We start from the raw sequence: 23047 nt of genomic DNA, 5'->3' as shown, positions 1-23047 counted from the left end.
CTTCATACTAGCTTTGTAAGTGATTATATTTACCTTACCCATGAGATTTACACTTTCATATGTTTTCTTGTTGCTAATTAATGCCCTTTCTTTTCAGCTAAAGTAGTCCCTTTCACATTTCTCATAAGGTCAGTTTAGTGGTGATGAACTCCTTTGATGGTTTCTTGTCTGGAAAACTCCATCTGTCCTTCAATTCTGAATGATAATTTTGCTGAGTAGAGTATTCTTGGTTGGAAGTTTTTTCCTTTCAGCACTTTGAATATATCATGCCACTCCCTTCTGGCCTGCAAAGTTTCTGCTGAAAAGTCTGCTCATAGTCTTTTGGGGGCTCCTTTGTATGTAACAAGTTGTTTTCCTCTTGCTGCTTTTAAGATTCACTCTTTAACTTTTGACATTTTAATTATAATGTATCTCTGTGTGGATCCTTTTGGGTTTGTCTTTTTGGGAACTCTCTGGGCTTTCTGAATCTGGATGTCTGTCTCTTTCCCCAGGTTAGGGAAGTTTTCACAGCCATTATTTCTTCAGGTAAGTTTTCTGCTCCTTTCTCTCTCTCTTCTCCTTCTGGCACCCCTATAATGCAAATGTTTTTCTGCTTGAAGTCATTCCAAGGTACCTTGGGCTATCTTCACTTTTTTTCATCTCTTTTTTTTCTTTTTGCTGCTCTTGTTGGGTGAATTCCACGGCCCTGTCTTCTAGATCACTGATTCTTTCTTCCATTTTATCCAGTCTGCTGTTGAATCCCCCTAGTGTAATTTTCGGTTCAGTTATTGTATTCTTCAGCTCCATGACTTCTGTGTAGTACTTTTTTATATTTTCTGACTCTTTATTGAAGTTCTCACTGTGTTTATGCATTCTTCTCCCACATTCAGTAAGCATCTCTATGACCATTACTTTGAACTCTTTATCAGGTAAATTACTTATCTCCATTTCATTAAGGTTTTTTTCCTTAGGTTTTATTTTGTTCTTTCATTTGGAATATATTTATCTGTTTCCTCATTTTGCTTAACTCTCTATTTTTGTTTCTGTGTATTAGGTGAAGCAGCTACCTCTCCCAGTCTTGAAGGAGTGACCTTGTTTAGGAGATGACCTTATCTTTCAACTTTGCCCTAGCTCTTGGTTGTCTCTCCAACCTTTGTGATTGTCTAAGCAGCCTGATTTATTCTCAATAAGTCCCAGTCACTGAGGGCGTGCCAAGACCTCTCAGTGTTCCAAAGGGAGGGACCTCAGTCAGCATCTAGCTTCAGGCTGATTGGAAGCCATACCCTCAGGCAGCAGCTTTTAAAGTATGTCAACATATACAGTCCTGTGGGACTGCAGTTGTAAACTCTGCTGGCCTCCAGACCAGGAGATTTGGAGGTATCACCTGGGTGACAGTTGCAAAAATCAGGACTTCAAACAAGTTTATAAGCTCATTTCTGGGAGGTACCAGAGAACCGTAGGGAAGCCAGGGAAGAGTGCAAAGATGGCATCTCTGGTCTATGTTCCCTGAAAGCACCTCTGTAGCCTCTAGATGTGTGGCAAGGCTGAACCCTGCCCCTCAAGCTAGGACAAGTAAATAGGCCTTTTTCACAGAAAGACTGGGGTGGGGGGGCGGTGTTTCAGTCTGCAGTCTGTGTAGTGCCATGGGGGTGGGAGCTTGTCAAGAACTGTCTCTCTTATTGTTACAGTCTCATGGGACTCAAGATTGCAGGCTGCCCTGGCCACCAGCGCCAGGCAGTCAAGGAATGACCCCTGTGTGGACTACATGTGCCCACCAGCTTTAGCTAAGCAGCAAGAAAGTGCAGGGCCAGTGCATACCCACTAGCTTTAGCGGGGCAGTAGGAGAGTGTAGGGCCAGGGTGCATCCACTGGCACAGCAGAGTAGAAGGAGAGCACAAAAATTGGCACCTGCTAGCACCTCTGTCCCTGGAGAGAGTCCCAGTAGAGCCCCAGCCCTTCAGCAGATGCTTTAAGAGTAGCAAATGAATCTCCTTCACATACAGTCTAGGCAGTTTTCAAACTGCTGCTTTGGCGCTGGTCCCCGGGGTGAGTGAGTCTGTGTGTAAACCCTTTAAGAAAAGTATCTCAGTTCCCTGTAGCCCTTTGGGTCCCCTGGATGTGAGCCCCTTTGGTTTTCCAAGCCAGACATTTTGGAGGTCCATCTCTCCATTGCAGATGCAAAGGTTAAGTTGCATGATGTGAGGCACGAACCCCTCACTCCTTAGGGAGAAGCTCCAGATTTGTGAGATGCTTCTGGTTATGGGTCACTGTGCTGGGGGGTAGGGTTTGGCAGACCATGTCTCCGCCTTTCCTACGCATCTCAGTGTGGCCCTTTTACCATTTCTTGTAAAGGAATTGTTCAGCTAATTTTCAAATCTTTTTCAGAGGGAATTGTTCCGTATGTAGCTGTAGATTCCATGTGTCCATGGGAGGAGGTGAGTTCAGGATCTTCTTACAACACCATGTTGGACCGTACCTCCTCCAAACTAGTTATATTCCTCTTGACTGTTTCTGATAGTAGATGTAGTTTTGTAGATGTAGTTTGTCGCTTCCTATTTTGTTGATACTCATAGTGTTTGTTCACTTAGGTGTTTTAAGAATTTTTCTCAAACAACTTGGGAGAAACCTTTCTCTTCTCTTCTCTCTTTTTTAATTGAAGTATAGTTGATGTACAATATTATATGTTACAGGTGTACAGTATAGTGTTTCACAATTTTTAAAGGTCATACTCCACTTATAATTATTATAAGATATTGACTATATTCCATTTTGTACAATATATCCTCGTATCTTACTTCATACATAATAGTTTGTACTTCTTAATCCCTTATGCCCATATTGCCCCTCCCCCTTTCCCTCTCCCCACCAGTAGCCACTAGTTTGTTTCCTATATCTATGAGTCTGCTTCTTTTTTGTTATATTCACCAGTTTTTTGTATTTTTCCACATATAAGTGATATCACTTATATTCCACATGTAAGTGATATATTCCATGTATAAGTGACATCATACAGTATTTGTCTTTGTCTGACTTGTTTCACTTAGCATAATGCCCTCCAAGTCCATCCATGTTGTTTCAAATGGCAAAATTTCATTCTTTTTTACGGCTTAGTAGTATTCCATTGTACATATATGTATGTGTATATAGGTGTGTATATAGATATAGATCACATCTTCTTTATCCATTCATCTGTTGATGGACACTTAGGTTGCTTCCATATCTTGGCAATTGTAAATAATGCTGTTATGAATGTTGGAGTACATGTATCTTTTCAAGTTAGTGTTTTCATTTCTTTTAGATATATACCCAGGAATGGAATTGCTGGGTCATAGGGTAGTGCTATTTTTGTTTTTTGAGAAACCTGTATACTGTTTTTGACAGTGACTGCACCAATTTGTATTCCCACTAACATTGTGAAAGATTTCCCTTTCCTCCACATCCTTGCCAACATTTGTTATTTGTAGACTTTTTGCTGATAACCATTCTGACAGGTGTGAGTTGATACCTCATTGTGGTTTTGACTTGCCTGATGATTAGCGATGTTGAGCATCTTTTCATGTGCCTGTGGGCCATCTGCAATTCCTCTTTGGAAAAATGTCTGTTCAGGTCTTCTGCCCATTTTTTAATCAGGTTGTGTTTTTTTTTTGATATTAAGCTGTATGAGCTGTATGTATATTTTGGATATTAAACCCTCATTGGTCTCATCATTTGCAAATATTTTCTCCCAGTTCGTAGGTTGTCTTTTTGTTTTGTTTATGGTTTCCTTTGCTGTAAAAAAGCTTTTAAGTTTAATTACATCCGATTTATTTTTGTCTTTATTTCCATAACTCTAGAAGATGGATCCAAAAAAATATTGCTGCAATTCATGTCAAAGAATGTTTTACCTATGTTTTCCTCCAGCAGTTTTAGAGTATCCCATCTTACACTTAGATCTTTAATTGATTTTGAGTTTATTTTTGTATATGGTATTAGAGAGTGTTCTAATTTCATTCTTTTGCATGTAGCTGTCCAGTTTTCCCAGCACCACTTATTGAAGAGACTGTCTTTTCTCCATTGTATATTCTTGCCTCCTTTGTCATAGATTAATTGACCATAAGTGTGTGGGTTTATTTCTGGGCTCTCTATTCTTCTGTTCCATTGATCTATGTGTCTGTTTTGGGGCCAGTACCATACTGTTTTGATTAGTGTAGCTTTGTAGTATAGTCTGAAGTCAGGGAATGTGATTCCTCCAGATCTGTTCTTCTTTCTCAAGATTGTTTTGGCTATTTGGGATCTTTTGTGTTTCCATACAAATTAAAAAAAAATTTTGTTCTAGTTCTGTGAAAAATGCCCTTGGTATTTTGATAGGGATTGCATTGAATCTGTAGATTGCTTTGGGTAGTATGGTCATTTTAACAATATTAATTCTTCCAGCCCAATAACACAGTATATCTTTCCGTCTGTGTCGTCTCCAATTTCTTTCATCAGTGACTTATAGTCTTCCAAGTACAGGTCTTTTACCTCCTTAGTAGGTTTATTCCTAGGTATTTTGTTCTTTTTGATGCAATGGTAAATAGGATTGTTTCCTTAATTTCCCTTTCTGACAGTTCATTATTAGTGTATAGAAATGCAACAGATTTCTGTATATTAATTTTGTATCCTGCAGCCTTACCAAATTCATTGATGAACTCTAGTAGTTTTCTGGTGGCAGGAATTTCTACATATATGTAGGATTTTCTACATATACTATCATGTCATCTGCAAACAGTGACAGTTTTACTTCTATCCAATTTGGATTCCTTTTATTTCTTTTTCTTGTCTGATTGCTGTAGCTAGGACTTCCAATACTATGTAGAATAAAAGTGACAAGATAAGGAGCATCCTTATCTTGCTCCTGATCTTAGAGGAAATGCTTTCACTTTATCTTCTCTTAAATGTAGGGTTCTAGCAGCTCTGAAACTAGCCCAAACATTTAGGATTACCTAATTATAGGATTCTGATTGCTGGCAAACAGAATGAATTAGATCTGTTCACCTAGATGCAAGTGAATCTTAGGTCACTCTGTTCCCTTAAAATATTTACTGCTTTATAATTTAGAAACAAGACATATTTCTCTTTTGCCTATACTAAACTTGTACTAATAGCCTTATGTAATGGGAGTATTGTAAGAATTATTCCAGTTGCTATGAACAGCGTACAAAAAAAATCTTTCCTGATGACATTCAGTGGACTTTACTAGTAGCTACTCCACAGAATTGCGTTTTCTGAGTTTAAGGTTTTTGTTTTGTTATAGTAATGGAAGTGATAGTAGTAGTTTTTAAGTTATTGAAATACTTTGTATTTTCTGTCTTCCTTGTCCCTAACCCAGAAAATCCAGAAGAGATTATGTGGTGTGGTCGTTTGAAGTGCCATTTTGGAGAATGGTCAATTTCTAAGATTTCACCTTTCTAAAATATGACAGTTTTCATGTTGAACTGCAAAAATCTGTTGGTTTGCACAGTTCTGAGTCAGGAAGTACTTAACTTGGTAGTTAAGGATCTCAGTACATCTTAGTAGACTGTATAGACCAACCTACACCTTATATCTTATCAGATATACATTGGGGCCATCATTCCTCTGGGCGCAGCTGAGAAAGATGGTCGTCTCCGTGCAGCTGATGAGCTGATGTGCATTGATGGAATTCCTGTTAAAGGGAAATCACACAAACAAGTGCTAGACCTAATGACAACTGCTGCTCGAAATGGCCATGTTTTATTAACTGTCAGAAACAAAGAGACTTAGTCCACATTTTGGGGGCGTTTTTTGGGTTTTTTTTTTTTGCAGGTTATTTTATTATGTTTAATAGTGTATGAGATAACTCATTTGGTGTGATCCAAGGCCTCATTGTGGAAGGCCATGTAAGGTCAAAAGGATTCAGAAATAATACTACTACTATCAAAAAAGAGAAATAAATTTTGGGCCTCTATATTAAGATTATATTAATATATATTGATGAATTTGCCAATGTGGCATTGTAGATCGGAGTATCAGCTTCAATCTGTTTTCTGAAAAACAAAGTTATTTAGTCATACCAAGATATCCCATTAGCTGAATATCAAAAGATTTCGGATCCTGATGATCCTAAATATTCAAAGAGGACAGAATGTTTCTACTTGACAAGTTTTAGTATAATATAATTTAACATTTGAGTGCTTACCACGTCCCAGACATATTCTTTTACCTACTCTTTACAACACTATGATGTAAACACTATCATTATTCTAGTTACTCACAGAAAGGTTGGGAAACACATAGGTGGTAGGTAGTAGGACCAGGATTAAAACAGGTAGTTTAATTACAGAGCCTGGGGTCTAAACCATTACACTAGGGTATGAAAATCTCATGTATTTTCTCTTCAATAGTTTTGTGACTATTAAGTAGAAATTTTTAAAAGTGAATTCTTGCCACTTAAAAATTTTTAAAAGACAACCCTGTGGCACCACAAGAATGTAAACCTCATGTAGTTTGGGAGTTTCATCCATTTAGTTATGTGCTGTGTCCCCAGTACTTAGAAGAATGCCTGCCTGGCACAGAGTGGACATAAAAAAATGTTTGTCGACTTGATGAATAGTTGCATTACTCTTAAAAATGAGGCACCGTGTTTGTGATTGCAGCGTCCAAAGTAAAGGCCCAGGGACTTCCCTCGTGGTCCAGTGGTTAAGACTCCCTGCTCCCAATGCAGGGGCCCGGGTTCGATCCCTGGTCAGGGAATTAGATCCTGCTTGCTGCAACTAAGAGCCTGCATTGCTGAAACTAAAGATCCCTCATGCCACAACTAAAAGATCCCGCACGCAGCAACGAAGATCCCGCGTGCTGCAACTAAGACCCGGCATAGCCAAATAAATAAATAAATAAATAACAACAAAGTAAAGGCCCACCTCCCTTCCTAAATATCAGGTATTCCGTGATGCATACAGATTTTAATGCAGTGTTGCCTCCATTTGGTTGTGCTGAAGTCAGAACATAACTACACAGAGTAAAAAATGTGATGCTATACAACTAGAGGTTGGCTCCCTCCTGGAAAGCATCATGAAGAAGTTTCATAGTAGTTTGATATTACTGGAAGCATTTTAGCTAATTCATTCTAACCATGCATTATATCAAAAAGAACCTTTATTTTTTATTAATGATTGGATGTTGGTGACACTTTGTCGAGGTGCAAAAACGTATTCTCAGAATCACATAGATTTTGACCCAAAGAGACCTTGTAAATGCATATTCATCGATAGCAGTGTGTTGGTGGTGGTTGTTTATGATGTTTTGTATCAAATTATGGCACAAAATTTGCTCTTTTTTTGAAATCAGTTAGGACTAACTTGTGTCATTCTTTCTCACATTCTGATGTTATCTTGAATAGGAGAAAAAGGTGTAGGTTAACTGCCCATTTGCTAGGAATTCCATATGACCTAATCTATGCCTAGGAGAGTTTGCCGTTCATGTGGACAGCTTGTTGTATGCCTGAGAACTGCTGATGGTTAACTCATCTGGTATCACCCATCAGGAACCTGCAGTTGTAAAACACATTGTAAAAGATAAATTCTGTGTAGATGGCAAACTGTTCTCAACCTGTAATGGGCAGCACCTCTATCCTGATGCAGTGACCTCTCAGACGTCATGAGTGTCAGTCACTGCACTAAATTATATTTAAAGTTGATTTTAAAAGGAAGTTTACTATGTTGTTATTCATTATCAGCTTTTTAAAAAATTACTGGTCCAGGTTAAAAACCTTTCTGGAATTAAAATAATTTCAAGAAGAATATTTTTACTATCAAATTTCACAGAAGCTTTGAAAAACTTCCTTTAAAGTGAGGTAACATTTTGCATTTTTCCAACTATGTACTTAAAGAGCATTTAAGAAGTCAGCTGGACTGCTGCCACCTACATCTGCACTCAAATTAGGTCCAGAGTTCACGTGGGTGGAGGTGCTGCTTTTCTATTCTTTATGTTATTAGAAACTAAATTTTCTTGTGAAAGGCTTAGCACAAAAACACTTTAGTTATCAAAAGTTATGATATTCCAGAAATATCAAAATTGATCATGTTTATTATAGAGAAACAACCTGAGGATGACAGCTCTCAAGCCTTCCTTTCAACACAGAATGGCTCTCCCCGCCTGAACCGAGCAGAGGTCCCAGCCAAGCCTGCTCCCCAGGAGGCCTATGATGTTGTCTTGCAACGAAAAGAAAATGAAGGATTTGGCTTTGTCATTCTCACTTCCAAAAGCAAGCCACCTCCAGGAGGTAAGGGCTCCTATGTCCTGTTATCCCTCCCTATAATTCCAGTTTTCTGAGTTGCCTGCTGGGGTTTATGAAACTAGTTAGGAATCATGTGTTGATATAAGTTGCCTCAGAGAGTTATCTTTTTTTAAAATGCTGAATATTTTCTTTATTTTCAAAATTAGGTAATCTGGGGACTTCCCTGGTGGTCCAGTGGTTAAGATTTCACCTTCTTATGCAGGGGGTGTGGGTTCAATCCCTGGTCGGGGAGCTAAGATCCCACATGCCTCACAGCCGAAAAGTCAAAACATAAAACACTAAAAACTCAATAAAGACTTTAAAAATGGTCCACATCAAGAAAAAAAAAAAGTTAAAAAAAAAATAAGGAAATTGACTGTATTAGAGAAAAAAATTAGGTAATCCGAATCAAACCTTCCAGGCTTCAGGTTTATCTATCTCTCTCAGATTCCATAAAATAAGTCTTATTAGTAGCTTGGTTTGCATCAAGATTATATTGTGGCAGTATATCAGGGATGTGACCTAATTGATTTAGTGAAAGGACAATGCTGAATTTTTAAAATTATGGGGGCATAGATGTTTTTTTCAAATTAGGGGAAATCGTGTATGCAGAAATGAATTAAATGCTAGAAACAGTTGAGAAGAAGTAAAACAGATTACCAGAAAAATCTTGACCCAAATATGTCTTAAATAGTCCTTTCATGTTATTTAATAATAGTTGCCATATTCCAGCTATAAAGCGACCTTCTTGAATGATAAGAGGCATTCTTACCTTATATGCTTCATTGAAAGGTAAAAATTTTGTCAGAACCTTGAAAAATTAAATATCCTGAACCCAGCTTAACAGAATATTGTCATCTGAGAAGGATGAGTATGTGTATTAATTCCCTCAACAAAGGAGGAATTACCTCTAGTATGTTCAGGGCTGTTATGATTCAGCAAATTAAATATTTGTCGTGTCTTTATGTTTCTAAGAAATAATCATCTTTAAATATAATTGTAAAATCCAAATGAATATAAGATGAGAACCAGCAAATTAATATTTATGTATTATGCTTGTCTGGTAGCTTTATTTTTCCAAGTCAAGTGATAAAAATCTTCAACCACATGAAAATGGCATTCTTGCCTTTGCCAGTGGATTTGATTATATCTTGGGTAGTGAGATCCTTTTAGACTAGATGGTCACTAAAACCTTAGTAAAAAAAGAAAACACTTTCAGTAAAGTGTTGTGAGCCAAACCAATTTGCAAAAATCTTGCTAGAATTAATGCAGTTGTGTAGAGGAAGAAGATTCCGTGACATGGATGAGTTATTACTGTAGTATCAGGTCACTGCTCACTGATACTAGTTTCCATTTTCCAAAAGCCGTTGCTATGGTAACGCTTGGAACTGGAACTGTCACTGATGCTTTGAGGATGATTATGTGGCCTGTGTCAGAAAAATAAAAGGAAGCAGCATTTAGGTAGATTTTATTTTGTATCATTGGTTATTTGTTTTTCAAAATACTGATTTCCATTTTAGATAATCATATTCTCATTCTAATACCATGCAATAATCCCAGGCATTCAGATTAACAAAAATAGTGAAAGATTATTACTCAGCATGGTAGATGCTAACCGCTTTTCATATTGAGGATACTCCTTTTCTAGCACTACAGAAATTAGGGGACAGTCTAGTGTTCACCATAAAACTAGGAGATATAGAGGAATTCAGTAAAATAAATTATGTTAACTTAAATATGTTTAACATATTTTTTTACTTGTTTGTTTAAAATTTATATTATTATACTTCAATACATTATATATTAAATATTTCATTTGTGTGTATTTATTTGTTTATATTTAAAATTTTTAAATCTTTTTGTATGTATTTGTTTAAATTCCTTCTTACTATTTTGATGGTTTTACATACCATAGATGCTAGGTCTCTGTATTATACAGTGTCATTAAGTGCTGGGCTTTGTAATCAGACAAACTTGGATCCTAGACCTGCTTATGTCTTTTAATAGCTGTCTGATCTTGGGCACATTACTTAGCCTCCAAGAGCTCCAGCTTCCGCTGTGAAATGAGGATGATGATAACACTTCCTGTCTCGTGTGTTTGTGAGGATTAAAGGAGATACCGCGTGTGAAGCCCTTTGCCTGGACCTTCAATAAATGCTAGCTGCTGCTGCTTGTTGTAGTTTCTGCTACCATTGTCATCATCATTATTTATAAAATTGTCACTGCCTCTTGACCTTTTTTTTTTTAAAGAAACATTAAAAAGTTTATCAATATTTGAGTAATGAGATGGGAAAGAAAGCCCAATTAAAATGTAAGATTGAGGCAGCAGCTAATGGTGGCAGAAATGAGTGTTTGCAGCTCATTAATTATCAGCCTGAATGGTAAATTAGGCTTAGGTTGTCAACGAATTTTATATAAAGTACTTGAGATTTTCAGTCATGGAGCAAAACCAGAATTCGTAATTTCACTGAAGTGCTAGTTAATAATCTCACAAAATTCTGAGACCTGCAAGCATTCTTCTTGAAACTCCGTTTATCTCTTATAGCTAGAAGGATCCTGGGGTAAGCTTGCATGTGGAGCTTTCTCTCACAGAGACTGAGCAGTTGCTGCAAACTGCATAACAATGAAAGTTTGGTTTAGAAAAGAGTTAGCACAGGTGAAAAGGTCAGAAACCTGTCTGTCAGAATAGATCATTCTTTACGGATCTTGTCTTGGTATAGATTGGTATTCTGCACAGTGTAGATTGTTGGGGGTTTTTTCCCTTCTGCCGAAATGTATTTACTGCTGACATTTGTCACAAGACGAGTTCCCAGCAGCACCTCTAATACCAGTTATAAAATACTGAGATTCTCTACCGTTGACTTTTTCAAAGATCAGGGATCCGGGCCCAGCATCCTTCTTGCCCTGGACCCAGTTCGTGTCAGAGCTACATGAATGGAGTACTTAGAAAAGACCTCTATTGAAGATGAAAAGGACTTGGCTAGTTTTTGCATTGCCAGTACTTCAGAGGTTTTAGTGTTTCTGTTATCATCTACTTTTCAGTTCTGGTTGCAAAGGATTTCTTTGAGAAGGGGGCATTTCCAGTTACTGTCCTTTCTTTTCCTGAAAAGAAATGTTTTAAGAGCACTGAAGTGATCCCAGCAGCTGGACAGGCCAGTCTGTGAGACAGATTTAGGCCAAGATAATTGAAGACGGATAAATTGGCTTTATGGCAGATGCCTATAGAGTTTGTATATACCAACAACAAGGCAGGACTTAGACGTTTCCTTAGCCATGCAGTTACTTTGAAAACTTCCCAGTCTATTCAGAGAATGTTCAGAAGTTATCTTTCTGCTGGTCTGCTATTTTTAGCTGTTTTGGTGGTGCTGCTATAAATGTCAAGAAAATAGCAATCTGACTACTTTTATCTTCTCTCACCTCGACGATTAACCCTTTGTGAAGTTCTGTACCAAGATTTGCCAATTCCTTTTGACCACATTGCTCACAGGATGAGAAAGGAACCACTGGGACATCAGAGATTCATGTTGTGTGATGCTTTCCCAAGTCTGAACAAACCCCTTTCAGTGTTCCAGGGAGCTGAATGATTTTCTTCTCGGGGGATCTGGAATGAACATTGTGTACAAGTAAATCTCTTCTAAGAAGGAGAGTAACTAAGATATTGATTTAGAAGGTCACCACAGGGCCACTGTGTGATTCTCCTTATGTTTCTGATGTGCCACCTGTTGTACTATCAGGGCAATCAGCTCATGCTGCCTGGCACAGGACATGGCCCATGCTGCTCTGGAGCTTTTCTAATTAGTTTGTTTACAGGGAAAATGGTATAATAAGTGCTTGATATAATTCAGAGCTAAAAGGCACTTGCTTCCAACATTGACTTCCTCATTTTTAAGATAAAGTCTCCCAGTGTATAATCCTAGAAGAGCCAAGGAATGGCACTCACTGTCCGTGGGGACATAAATCATGGCCGAGAATAACTTCCAGTCCAAATGAAGGTCTATTAAAATGGCCCTAACATACACCTAGATATAATTCAGAAATACTAGTAAGGAGCCCATTTTACTATGGAAATTAAACTATGGAATTTACTATGGAAATTAAATTATCCTTATTCATAACAATAAGTCTCCGTATTCCGCAGGAGCTCAAGTGCCTGATAAATTTACTGACCTAGGCAAAGAAATTCTTAGAGAACATAGAAGGAACATTTGTTTCTCAATACGAATGCCCCTTATTAAATGGTGAAAGATATTTTGACAAGATTTCCTGAATGTCTGAGAACTCATTTTAAGGCATAATAACAGTAAAGTGTCTTAATAGTTACTCTAAGAAAGCCTTTAGCATTATGCTAGAGATATAATAGAACTGCACAGAGTGTCTTTGCAAACGTCTTAGATTCAGCTTTGTGCATTCGGGGTATGATTTTATCCATAAGCCAAATAATCTTAATGTTAAACATTAATGTTCTAATTCACTCCGCTTTTCTGATTTTAAAAAAAATCTAAAGGCATTAAATAAAAGGAATTAATTTTGCTCTAGAAATAAGTATGATTCATTTTAATGATCAGTCATTTCACTGTAACTGGATTTCTGACCAATCTGAGTCCTAAACTTGATTTTGAACTGCATTTATTTACAAGATTCCTTGTGGGAGTAAATGCCCCTTCAACAGAACCAAAGATGATCTCATTGTGGCAGTTTCTAAAATAGCCGAAAACATGATGCAGCCTAAACAGCCAACAACAAACAAGAAACATGAGATAGTCTCATAAGTATCACTGAGGTCAATAGCCTTTAAACTGGATCATTAGGATGACAATATAAAAATTGGAAAAAGGTTTCTGGTAAGTGGAAAGAAGCAAAGAGGTTTATATGCTATGATTGCCACTATGTAAAGAGTATCTATGCCTGTGGACAAAGAGTGGAAGATAATATGAAAATAGTTGCATTTGGATAGGATGATCACGGGTGGTGGTTTTTTGATATATCTTTAAAGAATTTTCTTTGACGTTACTATGTTGAATTTTTGATGATGATGATGATAAATCCAACACTCTGAGATATGTTAAATAATTGAAAAACCTGGGGATTTTTTTTCCCATAGTTATTCCTCATAAAATTGGCCGAGTCATAGAAGGAAGTCCAGCTGATCGCTGTGGGAAGCTGAAAGTTGGAGATCATATCTCTGCAGTGAATGGGCAGTCCATTGTTGAATTGTCCCATGATAACATTGTTCAGCTGATCAAAGATGCCGGTGTCACCGTCACACTAACAGTCATTGCTGAAGAAGGTAAGGAACCAGTAGATCTGCCTTCCCCAAACTGATCTGAGGGACACAGAGCCTGCAGAAGGCAGTGGCTTCCTCCAGCATTGCCAGAACCACTGCAGCGATAGAACCATTTATACGCCCTGGAGTCTCATTTTTTACCTTTTCCATTTAATGAATTGAAAAGACAGTTTATCATAAAGTTGTCAGTAGCTCAAGAAAAATAAGACAGCTAGTGAGTAGCTTATGCTGCCTGGTACAGGACATGGCCACTTACTTATGTGCTGGAGGAGCAAGCACCCAGAGCAAAAGACATTGGTAGTACTTTTCACATCTTATTTTCTTAAAATTATGTCTTAAGTCTCTGCTTGAGTGAGAGAAAATCCTCTAAAGAGTTCCAAGAAAGTCACTGTTGGTATCAAGCCTTTCATGTCAGGCCTGTGCCGTAGCGTGCCTTGCCTCGCAGCCAGGGCTTCGTTCTGGTAGCTGCTTTACAAATGGGGGAAGGGGAGTGCGTCGGAATGGCCAGTAAATAGGGCATAAAACGCACTTAGTGTCTTGCCTTGCTTTAAGGCTGCCTTTGATCATTAAGAATTTCTGATTAGGAACCATTTTTGAATAGCACCAGTTCATGGTCTTTGTTCATGAATTACAAGGTAACTGTTAAATAATGCTCATCTCATTTTTCCTGATTTTGTAAAACTTACGAGAAGCCAAAAGCAACAGAATTGCGAAGGGTCAGTCTTTCATGTTAAAATTCCTTGTACCGTAATGTGTGTCCATGTCCCCCTTGCTCCCCATGATCCTCTAATCTAGTCAGTTTTCAGGTCTTTTAATTCTTGATTCTTGCTTTCTTTTCCCTTCCTCCTGTACCACTCATATACCTTTGTATCTAAGGTATTACATAAATCTCCCCTCTGTCCAAGATTCTGTAGGGGGATTTCTTTGTGGACACGAGTTCGTCTGGCTGCTTTCGGAGGCCCCTTCTCATTCTAAGACACTGTGACATCCCTGCCTCTGCTCTTTTCCCTTCTCTAGCCTGTTCCGCACTCTGCCCAGACTCTGTCCCAGACTCTGTCCCAGACTCTGCAGCTTCTTCCTTCTAAAGTCCTCTTCAGTGCAAGCTCCAGTGCTTCCCCGCTCTCTGCACAGAAAGTGTTTTACGATTTTGTTCCCAGCCTGCCTTTTAAATTTACCTCCCAGTTCTTTCCAAATTCTCTCTCTCTCTCTCTCTCTTTCTCTTTTTCCAGATCCTCTCTTGAACTGGTCCGCATTGGCCTCTGTGCACATGGGCTTCCTCCCCCAGTCCCATAGCACTCCTTATCTCTGCAATTCACGGCGCACTGTTACATCACTATCTCCCTATTAAAGGGTCTGCTCTTTGAAGACAAAGAAAATGTTACCAATTGACTATGATACTTGCTAGGCACTCAGTAAATATTTTTTTGAATGAAGGAATGAGTAAATGGATGAACAAGCGATTGAGCAAAGTAAGAGTCAGGAGATTTTCAGTTCCATGCCAATACCTAGCAGAGGCAATATAAGCCTAATAAAGAAGTAAGCTTTTGACTGACAAGAGTTCACTGACACCTATTAGCTAGTTGTCTGACCTTAAACAAGCCACTTAACATTTCTAACCTTCAGTTTTTAATCTGTAGGGTGGGAATAATGATATCTATTTCAGGATCACTGTGAAAATTAAAGGTGAAAATGTACATAATCTGCATAAATACCCTAAGGTGCTCATCTAGTGATAGCTGTCATTATCTTACCACTGTCTTTGCATGGCTGCCTCCCTCACTCACTGCCTAAGGAAATAATAATATTTAAGAAGCACTTACTATGTGGCAGCTATTGTCCTAAGTACTTCACATCTGCTAAATCAGTTAATCCTCACACTAACCCTAGGTCGGCACTATTAATGTCCCATTCTATAGGCGAGGAAACGAGCCACAGAGCAGTTAGAGAACTTGCCCGTGGTCATAAAACTAGTGACAGAACAAGTATTTGAATACAGGCTCTAGAATCTGTGTTCCTAACTGCTGTGCCTTCCCTAACTAATCACGGTATCTAAAATAACCCTCCCCCTGCCTGACCCAGTCTTCCCTTACTCAGCTTTACTTTTTTTTTTTAATTTAATTTAATTTAATTATTAATTAAAAAAATGTTTATTGAAGTATAGTTGATTTACAAAATCGTGTTAGTTTTACAGGTACAGCACAGTGATTCAGTTATGTATATATATATATTCCTTTTCAGATTCTTTTCCCTTGTAGATTATTACAAAATATTGAGTATAGTTCCCTGTGCTATACAATAGGTCCTTGTTGATTATCTATTTTATATATAGTAGTGTGTATATGTTAATCCCAACCTCTTAATTTATCCCTCTCCTATCCCCCTTCCCCTTTGGTAACTCTAAATTTGTTTTCTGTATCTGTGAGTCTCTTTGTTTTTCAGCTTTACTTTTCTTCATTGTACTTATCTCTACCCGAGGTTATTGAACTATGAGTTTATTTGTTTATTGTCGTCTCCCCTGCTAGAATGTAAAGTCATAAGATTCATGAAGTTAGAGATTTTGTCATGTTTGGTGCTAAATCCCAAGGGCCTAAAACAGTGTTAACCACATAGTAAGTGCTCAATCAAATTTTTTGAATGAAGGCTTATTGTTACTTAATATGATTTTGGTAAGATTTCTTTATCTCAGTTTCTTTACCATGATCTCTTTGGCCTGCTTTTTAGCCTTAAATTTGTTCTGTGACCCACAAAGAAAAGCAGGCCTCCGTGCCACAGGGTTGTGACATTTCAGGGTTGTTCTGCGAATGATGTATGTAGTGCACTTATATCACCATGCTTGGCATGCAGTAATGATAGAAGCTGCTAGAAGTAGTGGAACTAGCAGTAGTATACATCAGTGTTTCTCAAACCATATATAGAAGCATCAGTGGTTTTTTTCCCAGTTCATCACAGACCAGCATTTTTGTAAAATTCAATAAAAATTAAATGAAAAATTAAAATTATTCTGTCGAATCATTATAAAATTAAAAAATTTTTACTCTCAGTATCAGTATGCATCTTATTGCTGACTGACTAACGGACCACACTTTGAGTAGTCTTGAGACAGAAAAAGAAGTGGTCTTTCTACTGCTGAATGATATTAGTATAATTTTTTTTTTCAAAATTACCCTTTATTGTTGATGGTGTTTTCGAGAGGTTGTGCAAAATTACTCAGTTGTTTTTCTTCCGTTTAAAAATTAACTTGGAATTCCCTGGCAGTCCAGTGGTTAGAACTCTGAGCTTTCACTGCCGAGAGCTGGGGTTCAATCCCTGGTCTGGGAAATAAGATCCCACAAGCTGCGTGGCGCGGCAAAAAAAAAAAAAAAATTAACTTTGACATTCTGGCCCAAATACTTCTGGACTTGTCTTCTGGACAATCTTAAGATTTCTTATATAATGCCAATCAGTGTTTACGAAAAGTGGAAGGGTGGCGGGAAACTCCCTAGCAGATCCATGCTTTAAAGTGTTATTTCATATGTAGGTGCAGCCTCTTAAAATACAATCACATTTGACGTGTAAAATCACATTTCAATGATTACACCTTATTTTTACCATACTCTAAGTTTTATTAAACTGTGGGAACATTCAGAATCTCTTACTTTTCTCAGGTAAAATAGAAAGTGTCCCTTCTGTCCCATTCATGGAGTTCGTAAGACGTCCAAGCTTCTCTGAAGTCTGTCAATTGCACTAAAGAGTCAAATGAATACTTACAGCTCTACAGCTGTTTTCAGAAATCACACATTCAGATCGATACCTCAGAGCTGCATTCCATCCCATGTGATACTGCTCCCCACCTCTCCATAAGCCACTCACTGTAAATCAATAAAAGACAGTTACCTGGAAAAAGAAAACTTGTTTCCTTCACCTTCTTTTCCCCCTTTTGCTAGATATGATTCAGTATCTGTTCTTATTTTGCCAAGTTCCCAAGTCAAGTGTCGTGTGTGGTATAAAACTCTCAGACACATTCAGGACTCGGGACTCCCCCTGCTGTTTGGCATTCCCACGGCACTGCCACCTCTTCACCAGGGCGGCTCCTTCTCAAGTCTAGAGCATAAACTGACTCAGCCTGCTTGTTCTTGCTTATTGTAAAGAAATCTTTAAATGGTATGATTTTTTAAAATTGATTCCTGATGTTGTGTCAGGTCTTGTTCATTGCATTTTTAAGAGTGGACACAAGTTCCCAAAGGCTACCAAGGGCTATGTTAGAATGGTTCTGGTAGTGTTGCCATCATTTTCGTTTTGTTTTGTTTTCCGTTGATTTATCTGTTTATTCTCACTTGTCTCCGTTTTCCACTCTCGTTTCTCTCACTACTCCCACTGGCAGTTATGCCAGTGTATTTTATGTGCCTCCTTTTATTTATGTCTTTTAAAATACATGTTTTTGTGTGTGTCTGCCTTTAATTTTTGAGTTGTATAACTGGTATTGTGTTATAGATTTTATGCTGGTTTTTTTTCTCAGAACCATATGCTTTCTTTTTTTTTAATGTCACTTTATTGTTACAGAATCTAATCCAGGATCTTACATGGCATTTAGTTGTTGTATCTTCTTTTTTCTTTTTAATTGAGACATAACTCATGTACTATAAATTTCATTGTTTTAAAGTTTACAAGTCAGTGGTTTTTAGTATATTCATAAGGTTGTGCAACCGTCACCACCAATTCCAGAACATTTTATCACCCCTATAAGAAACCACTACTCTACTTTCTTTCTCTATGGATTTGCTAGGTATTTCATGTAAATGGAATTATATCTGACCTTTTGTGTCTGGCTTCTTTCACTTAGCAAAATGTTTTCATGTTTCATCTGTGTTGTAGCATGTCCTTTTTATGACTAATGAATAATATCCCATTATGTGTATATACATTTTGCTGATTTAATCATTATTTGATAGACACTTGGGTTGTTTCTATTTTTTTTTTTCTATTATGAATAATGCTGCTATGAACATTGGCATACAGTTTTTGTACAGATGTATGTTTTCATTTTTCTTGGGTGTATACCTAGGTGTGGAGTTGTTGAGTCATATGATGTCATGTTTAACTTTTTGAGGAACTGTCAAACTGTTTTCCACAGCAGCTGCATTGTTATATATTCCCACCAGTAATGTATGAGGCTTCCAGTTTCTCCACATTGTCACCATTTGTTTTCCTTTGTGTGTGTGTGTGTGTATGTGTATGTGTGTTTTAAGCCATTCTAGTGGGTGTGAAATACAATAGTATCTCATCATGGTTTTGATTTGTATTTCCCTGGTGACTAATGATGTTGAGCATCTTTTCGTGTGCTGTTGGTCACTTGCATATCTTCTTTGGAGAAATGTCTATTCAAATCCTTTACTCACTTTTAATTGGGTTGTCTTTTTTATTGTTGAATTATAAGGCTTCTTTATATTCTGATTTTAGATCCTTATCTGATATATGGTTTGCAAGTCTTTTCTCCCATTTTGCGGGTTGTCTTTTCACTTTTTTGGTATTGTCCTCTGATGCACAAAAGTTTAATGTTGATGTTGTCTAATTTATCTATCTTTTCTTTGGTTGCTTGTGCTTTTGGTATCATAGCATCAAGTGCCTTCAAGATTTATCTGAGTTGCTGGGTGAACACAATCGATTGCTTTTAAGTACTTGACCATTTTCCATGCTGTATATTTACCGCGTATTACCTGTCTCCTCCCCCATAGACAGCCACACCATCTCCAACTCCACATTATCACAAACTGTCCTCTATACCTTCATATATGTACCTTATAAAACAGTGTGAGAATTTATTGGAGTGAAATTGCTTGATCACAGAAATTGCTTACTTTGGCCAAGTACTATCAGATTGTCCTCTGTAACAGCTGCAGCCATCTACACTCCCACCAACAGAACACTGAGGATCCTTTATCTTCACATCCCCGCCAATACTCAGCATTATCCAGCTTTCAAGTTGGCTAGTGTACAGCAAGGAAAGTGTTGCTTCAGTGGTATATAATTTGCATTTCTCTGATTACCCATGAATTTGAGCATCTATTTGGATGCTTGTTTTGGGGTTTTTTTTTCTTCTTGTAAATTGCCTCTTCATATCCTTTACTCATTTTTCTTGTGGGATTGCTGTCTTTTTCTTGTTGATATTTAGAGATTCCTTGCGAATTATAGGCATTAGTCCAATTTAGTTTTAGAAAGCATAAATACCTTTTCCTGTCATCTGTATGTTAACTTTGACTGTGGTGCCTTTCATTATACAGAGAGTCTTAATTTAGATGTCACCAAATTAGTCAATTTTTATTCAGTACCTTATGGCTTGTGCTTTTGAAGTTTTATTTAAGATAAGTTATCCTTCCCCACCCCATATCACAGAAATTTTCTCTTACATTATCGTCTATTAGATTTCTAATTTTGCATTTTGCATTTAGGTCTTTAATCCATCTGGAGCCTACCTTTATATATAGTTTTAGGAGGGATCCAGTTTTATTTTTTATTCTTACAGTGAGCCAGTTTTTCTAGTACCATCTATTAGATAGTACTTCTTTTCCTCATTGATTTGTGGAGCCATCTCTTCTGTATATTAACCTCCCCTTTAAACATGAATCTCCGTACCACAATGTTCATTGCAGCACTGTTTACAATAGCCAGGACATGGAAGCAACCTAAATGTCCATCAACAGATGAATGGATAAAGAAGATGTGGCACATATATACAATGGAATATTACTCAGCCATAAAAAGAAACAAAACTGAGTTATTTGTAGTGAGGTGGATGGACCTAGGGTCTGTCATACAGAGTGAAGTAAGTCAGAAAGAGAAAAACAAATACCGTATGCTAACACGTATATATGGAATCTAAAAAAAAAAAACAAACAAACATAGTTCTGAAGAATGTAGGGGCAGGACAGGAATAAAGACACAGGCGTAGAGAATGGACTTGAGGACACAGGGAGGGGGAAGGGGAAGCTGGGACGAAGTGAGAGAGTGGCACAGACATATATACACTGCCAAATGTAAAATAGCTAGCTAGTGGGAAGCAGCCACATAGCACAGGGAGATCAGCTCAGTGCTTTGTGCCCACCTAGAGGGATGGGATAGGGAGGGTGGGAGGGAGATGCAAGAAGGAGGGGATATGGGGATATATGTATACGTATAGCTGATTCACTTTGTTATACAGCAGAAACTAACACACCATTGTAAAGCAATTATACTCCAATAAAGATGTTAAAAAAAAGAAAAAAAAAAGAATCTCCAAGCTCTTTATTCTATTCTGCTAGTTTATCAATTATTATCTATATGTACCTATTGTATATATACATATAATTTTAATATATATAAATATAATTTTTAAGGGTGTGTGTGTATATATATTCACACACACACATACACACACACACACATTTTGTTTTTAGTCTGTAACTTTGTGGTATATTCTAGTATCTGTCTGTTAAGGCACGTCTTTCTCCAAGCCCCCACCAAATCAACTAGGTATTCATGAAATTTTTCCATGTAAAATTTTAGAGCCAATTATTAAGCTACTCTATAAAATCCAGCTGCAATTTTTATTGGGATGTATTGAAAATATATTAACTTTGGGAAAATTTATACCTTTAAATATTAAGTCACCCCACCTAAGAGTATGGCTATCTCTTCAATTATTCAGGTCATCTTTTCAATAGAATTTTAGAAAGTTCTTTCATGAGATTCTTATTTATTCTTGGTAAAGATGATTCCCAATATATTATAATGTTTGTTGCTAAAGTTTAACTGTGGGATTTTGTGTTTATCCTCTGATAATACACTTTCTCTTAAGTAGTTACATACAGAAACTCCAGCAAAAGTTCAATTCTCATTGAGGGAAAGATATACTTAATCCATTGCTTTACAAGAATCTTCAGATAAAATTCAGAGAGAACATAGGCCTGTTTGACATCATGGAATAAATATTTAACTTTGAAAAGCAGAACATCTTTTAACACAGAAATGAATTGGAGAAGTTATGTAGCATGGGTTGAAGGACTAAAAATGAAAAGAATACCATGATAGAAAGTTTATTTAACCTTGAAGAGGAAAATGAAAAAACATGTAACTGAAAGAGTAAGCACCAACTTGTGGTGCTTTTTGCCTAGCTGCGACATCTCTCGTCCTTAGGGGAAGATAGAGGAAAACTTGAAATTGATCAGCTTATTTATACTGTCCTGCTCTGAAGTTATACACCCATTGCTCTAGCCAAGCTAGTGAAGCCAAAAAATGTATCTAAATTGGACTAATACAAAGGTACAAGTATCTCCTAGTCATCTTGTTGATAGATGTAATTTTTCCCAGCAGTTTCCATTCCCTCAGTAGTAGCCATGAATTTATAATGACAGAAGAGGATTCAACTCTATAATGGGCACTCACGTTTAGAGGCAGGTAACTAGAAGTTGACATACCCAGTGAGCAAAGGTGGAAGGACTTCTGGAATTTCTAATGGGCACAGGAATATGAATGAAGTGTGGAATTTCTAATGGGCACAAGAATATGAATGAAGTGCGATTCCTGCAGTCAAGGAGTTCACAGTCTAGCAGGGGAGACAGGTATTCACCCAGCCCTGACACAAAGTGGTAAATGCTATGAAAACAGTGTGCTTAAGGAGCAGGTAAGATTTCACAGAGGACATGATATTTTGAACAGGAGATGAAGTGGGAAGCCAGGAGCGCCAGGTGACAGTTTGGATAGTATCTTCCGAGCAATAGAAAGTTGCCGTAGGTTTCTAAGCGAGGCCGTGGCATGTTTCAATGTATGTGCCAGGACTGGAACCTGGGAGGTGGAATAAAGTTGAGATTGGTGGCAAGGAGGTCAGCAAGGAGGCCAACAAAAGTAATTTGTTAAGGTAATTAGGAAAATTAAATTCACAATAGTGAATAAAAGTGCAACAAACAAATTTCCAGGTCACCCCTCACCAAAAATAAAAATTAAAAAAAGTTCATGCACCGCTCTCCCTTCTTGGATCATTTGATTTTAAAGAGGAAAGACAACCCTCTGGATAAGTTCTGCAAAGGTTGGGCCTCCATCTCTACATCTGGCACGTGTTGAAATCCATGTAGGCACACAAGCCCAGCAGGCAGAGTCAGAGCATCAGAAATCCTCAGGGGCTGCCACAGCTTAGCCAGATATCATTAGTCTCATCCTGCCACTGTTTACACCCTGGCCTGTGTTTTCAGAGTACTCTCAGTTACTTTCAGTTACAAGAAGTTCTTAACTAAGAATAAATTATTTATCTATGTTTTTAGTCCCAAGAACTTTGAAGAGAAACAACTTAATCCAAGCCATAAAATAGTGATGTATTTAGTGACCCTGAAGTCCCAGCTTTCTCAATAGAAATTGCTTCCTAAACATTCATATTCCTTGTTTTTCACATCAGTCTTTCTCTGTTTTCATTATATTCTGAGATTCAGATTTTATCAGTTTCTACATGTTCTAACCTAAAAATGGCCTCTTACATGGAGCATTTTTGCTAAGTTAGGTAAATATTTCAGACCTTAAGAGAAATATAG

At 37.5% G+C, this 23047-nt stretch overlaps 1 protein-coding gene across 1 annotated transcript in view; it reads left to right on the top strand.

Annotated features, from left to right (window-relative positions):
- MAGI3 (membrane associated guanylate kinase, WW and PDZ domain containing 3) overlaps positions 1–23047 on the top strand; it is a 262383-nt gene that overhangs the window by 221914 nt on the left and 17422 nt on the right. The window contains 4 exon segments of the mRNA XM_082380631.1: positions 5551–5736; positions 5740–5755; positions 8048–8236; positions 13332–13517. Of these exon segments, the coding sequence (XP_082236757.1) occupies positions 5551–5736; positions 5740–5755; positions 8048–8236; positions 13332–13517 (577 nt within the window).

This window comes from Balaenoptera borealis, assembly GCF_965194805.1.
Source record: "Balaenoptera borealis genome assembly, chromosome: 1".
Lineage (NCBI taxonomy): Eukaryota > Metazoa > Chordata > Mammalia > Artiodactyla > Balaenopteridae > Balaenoptera > Balaenoptera borealis.
The sequence above is the reverse complement of the archived record's forward strand: the minus strand, read 5'-3'. Positions and strand labels throughout refer to the sequence as shown.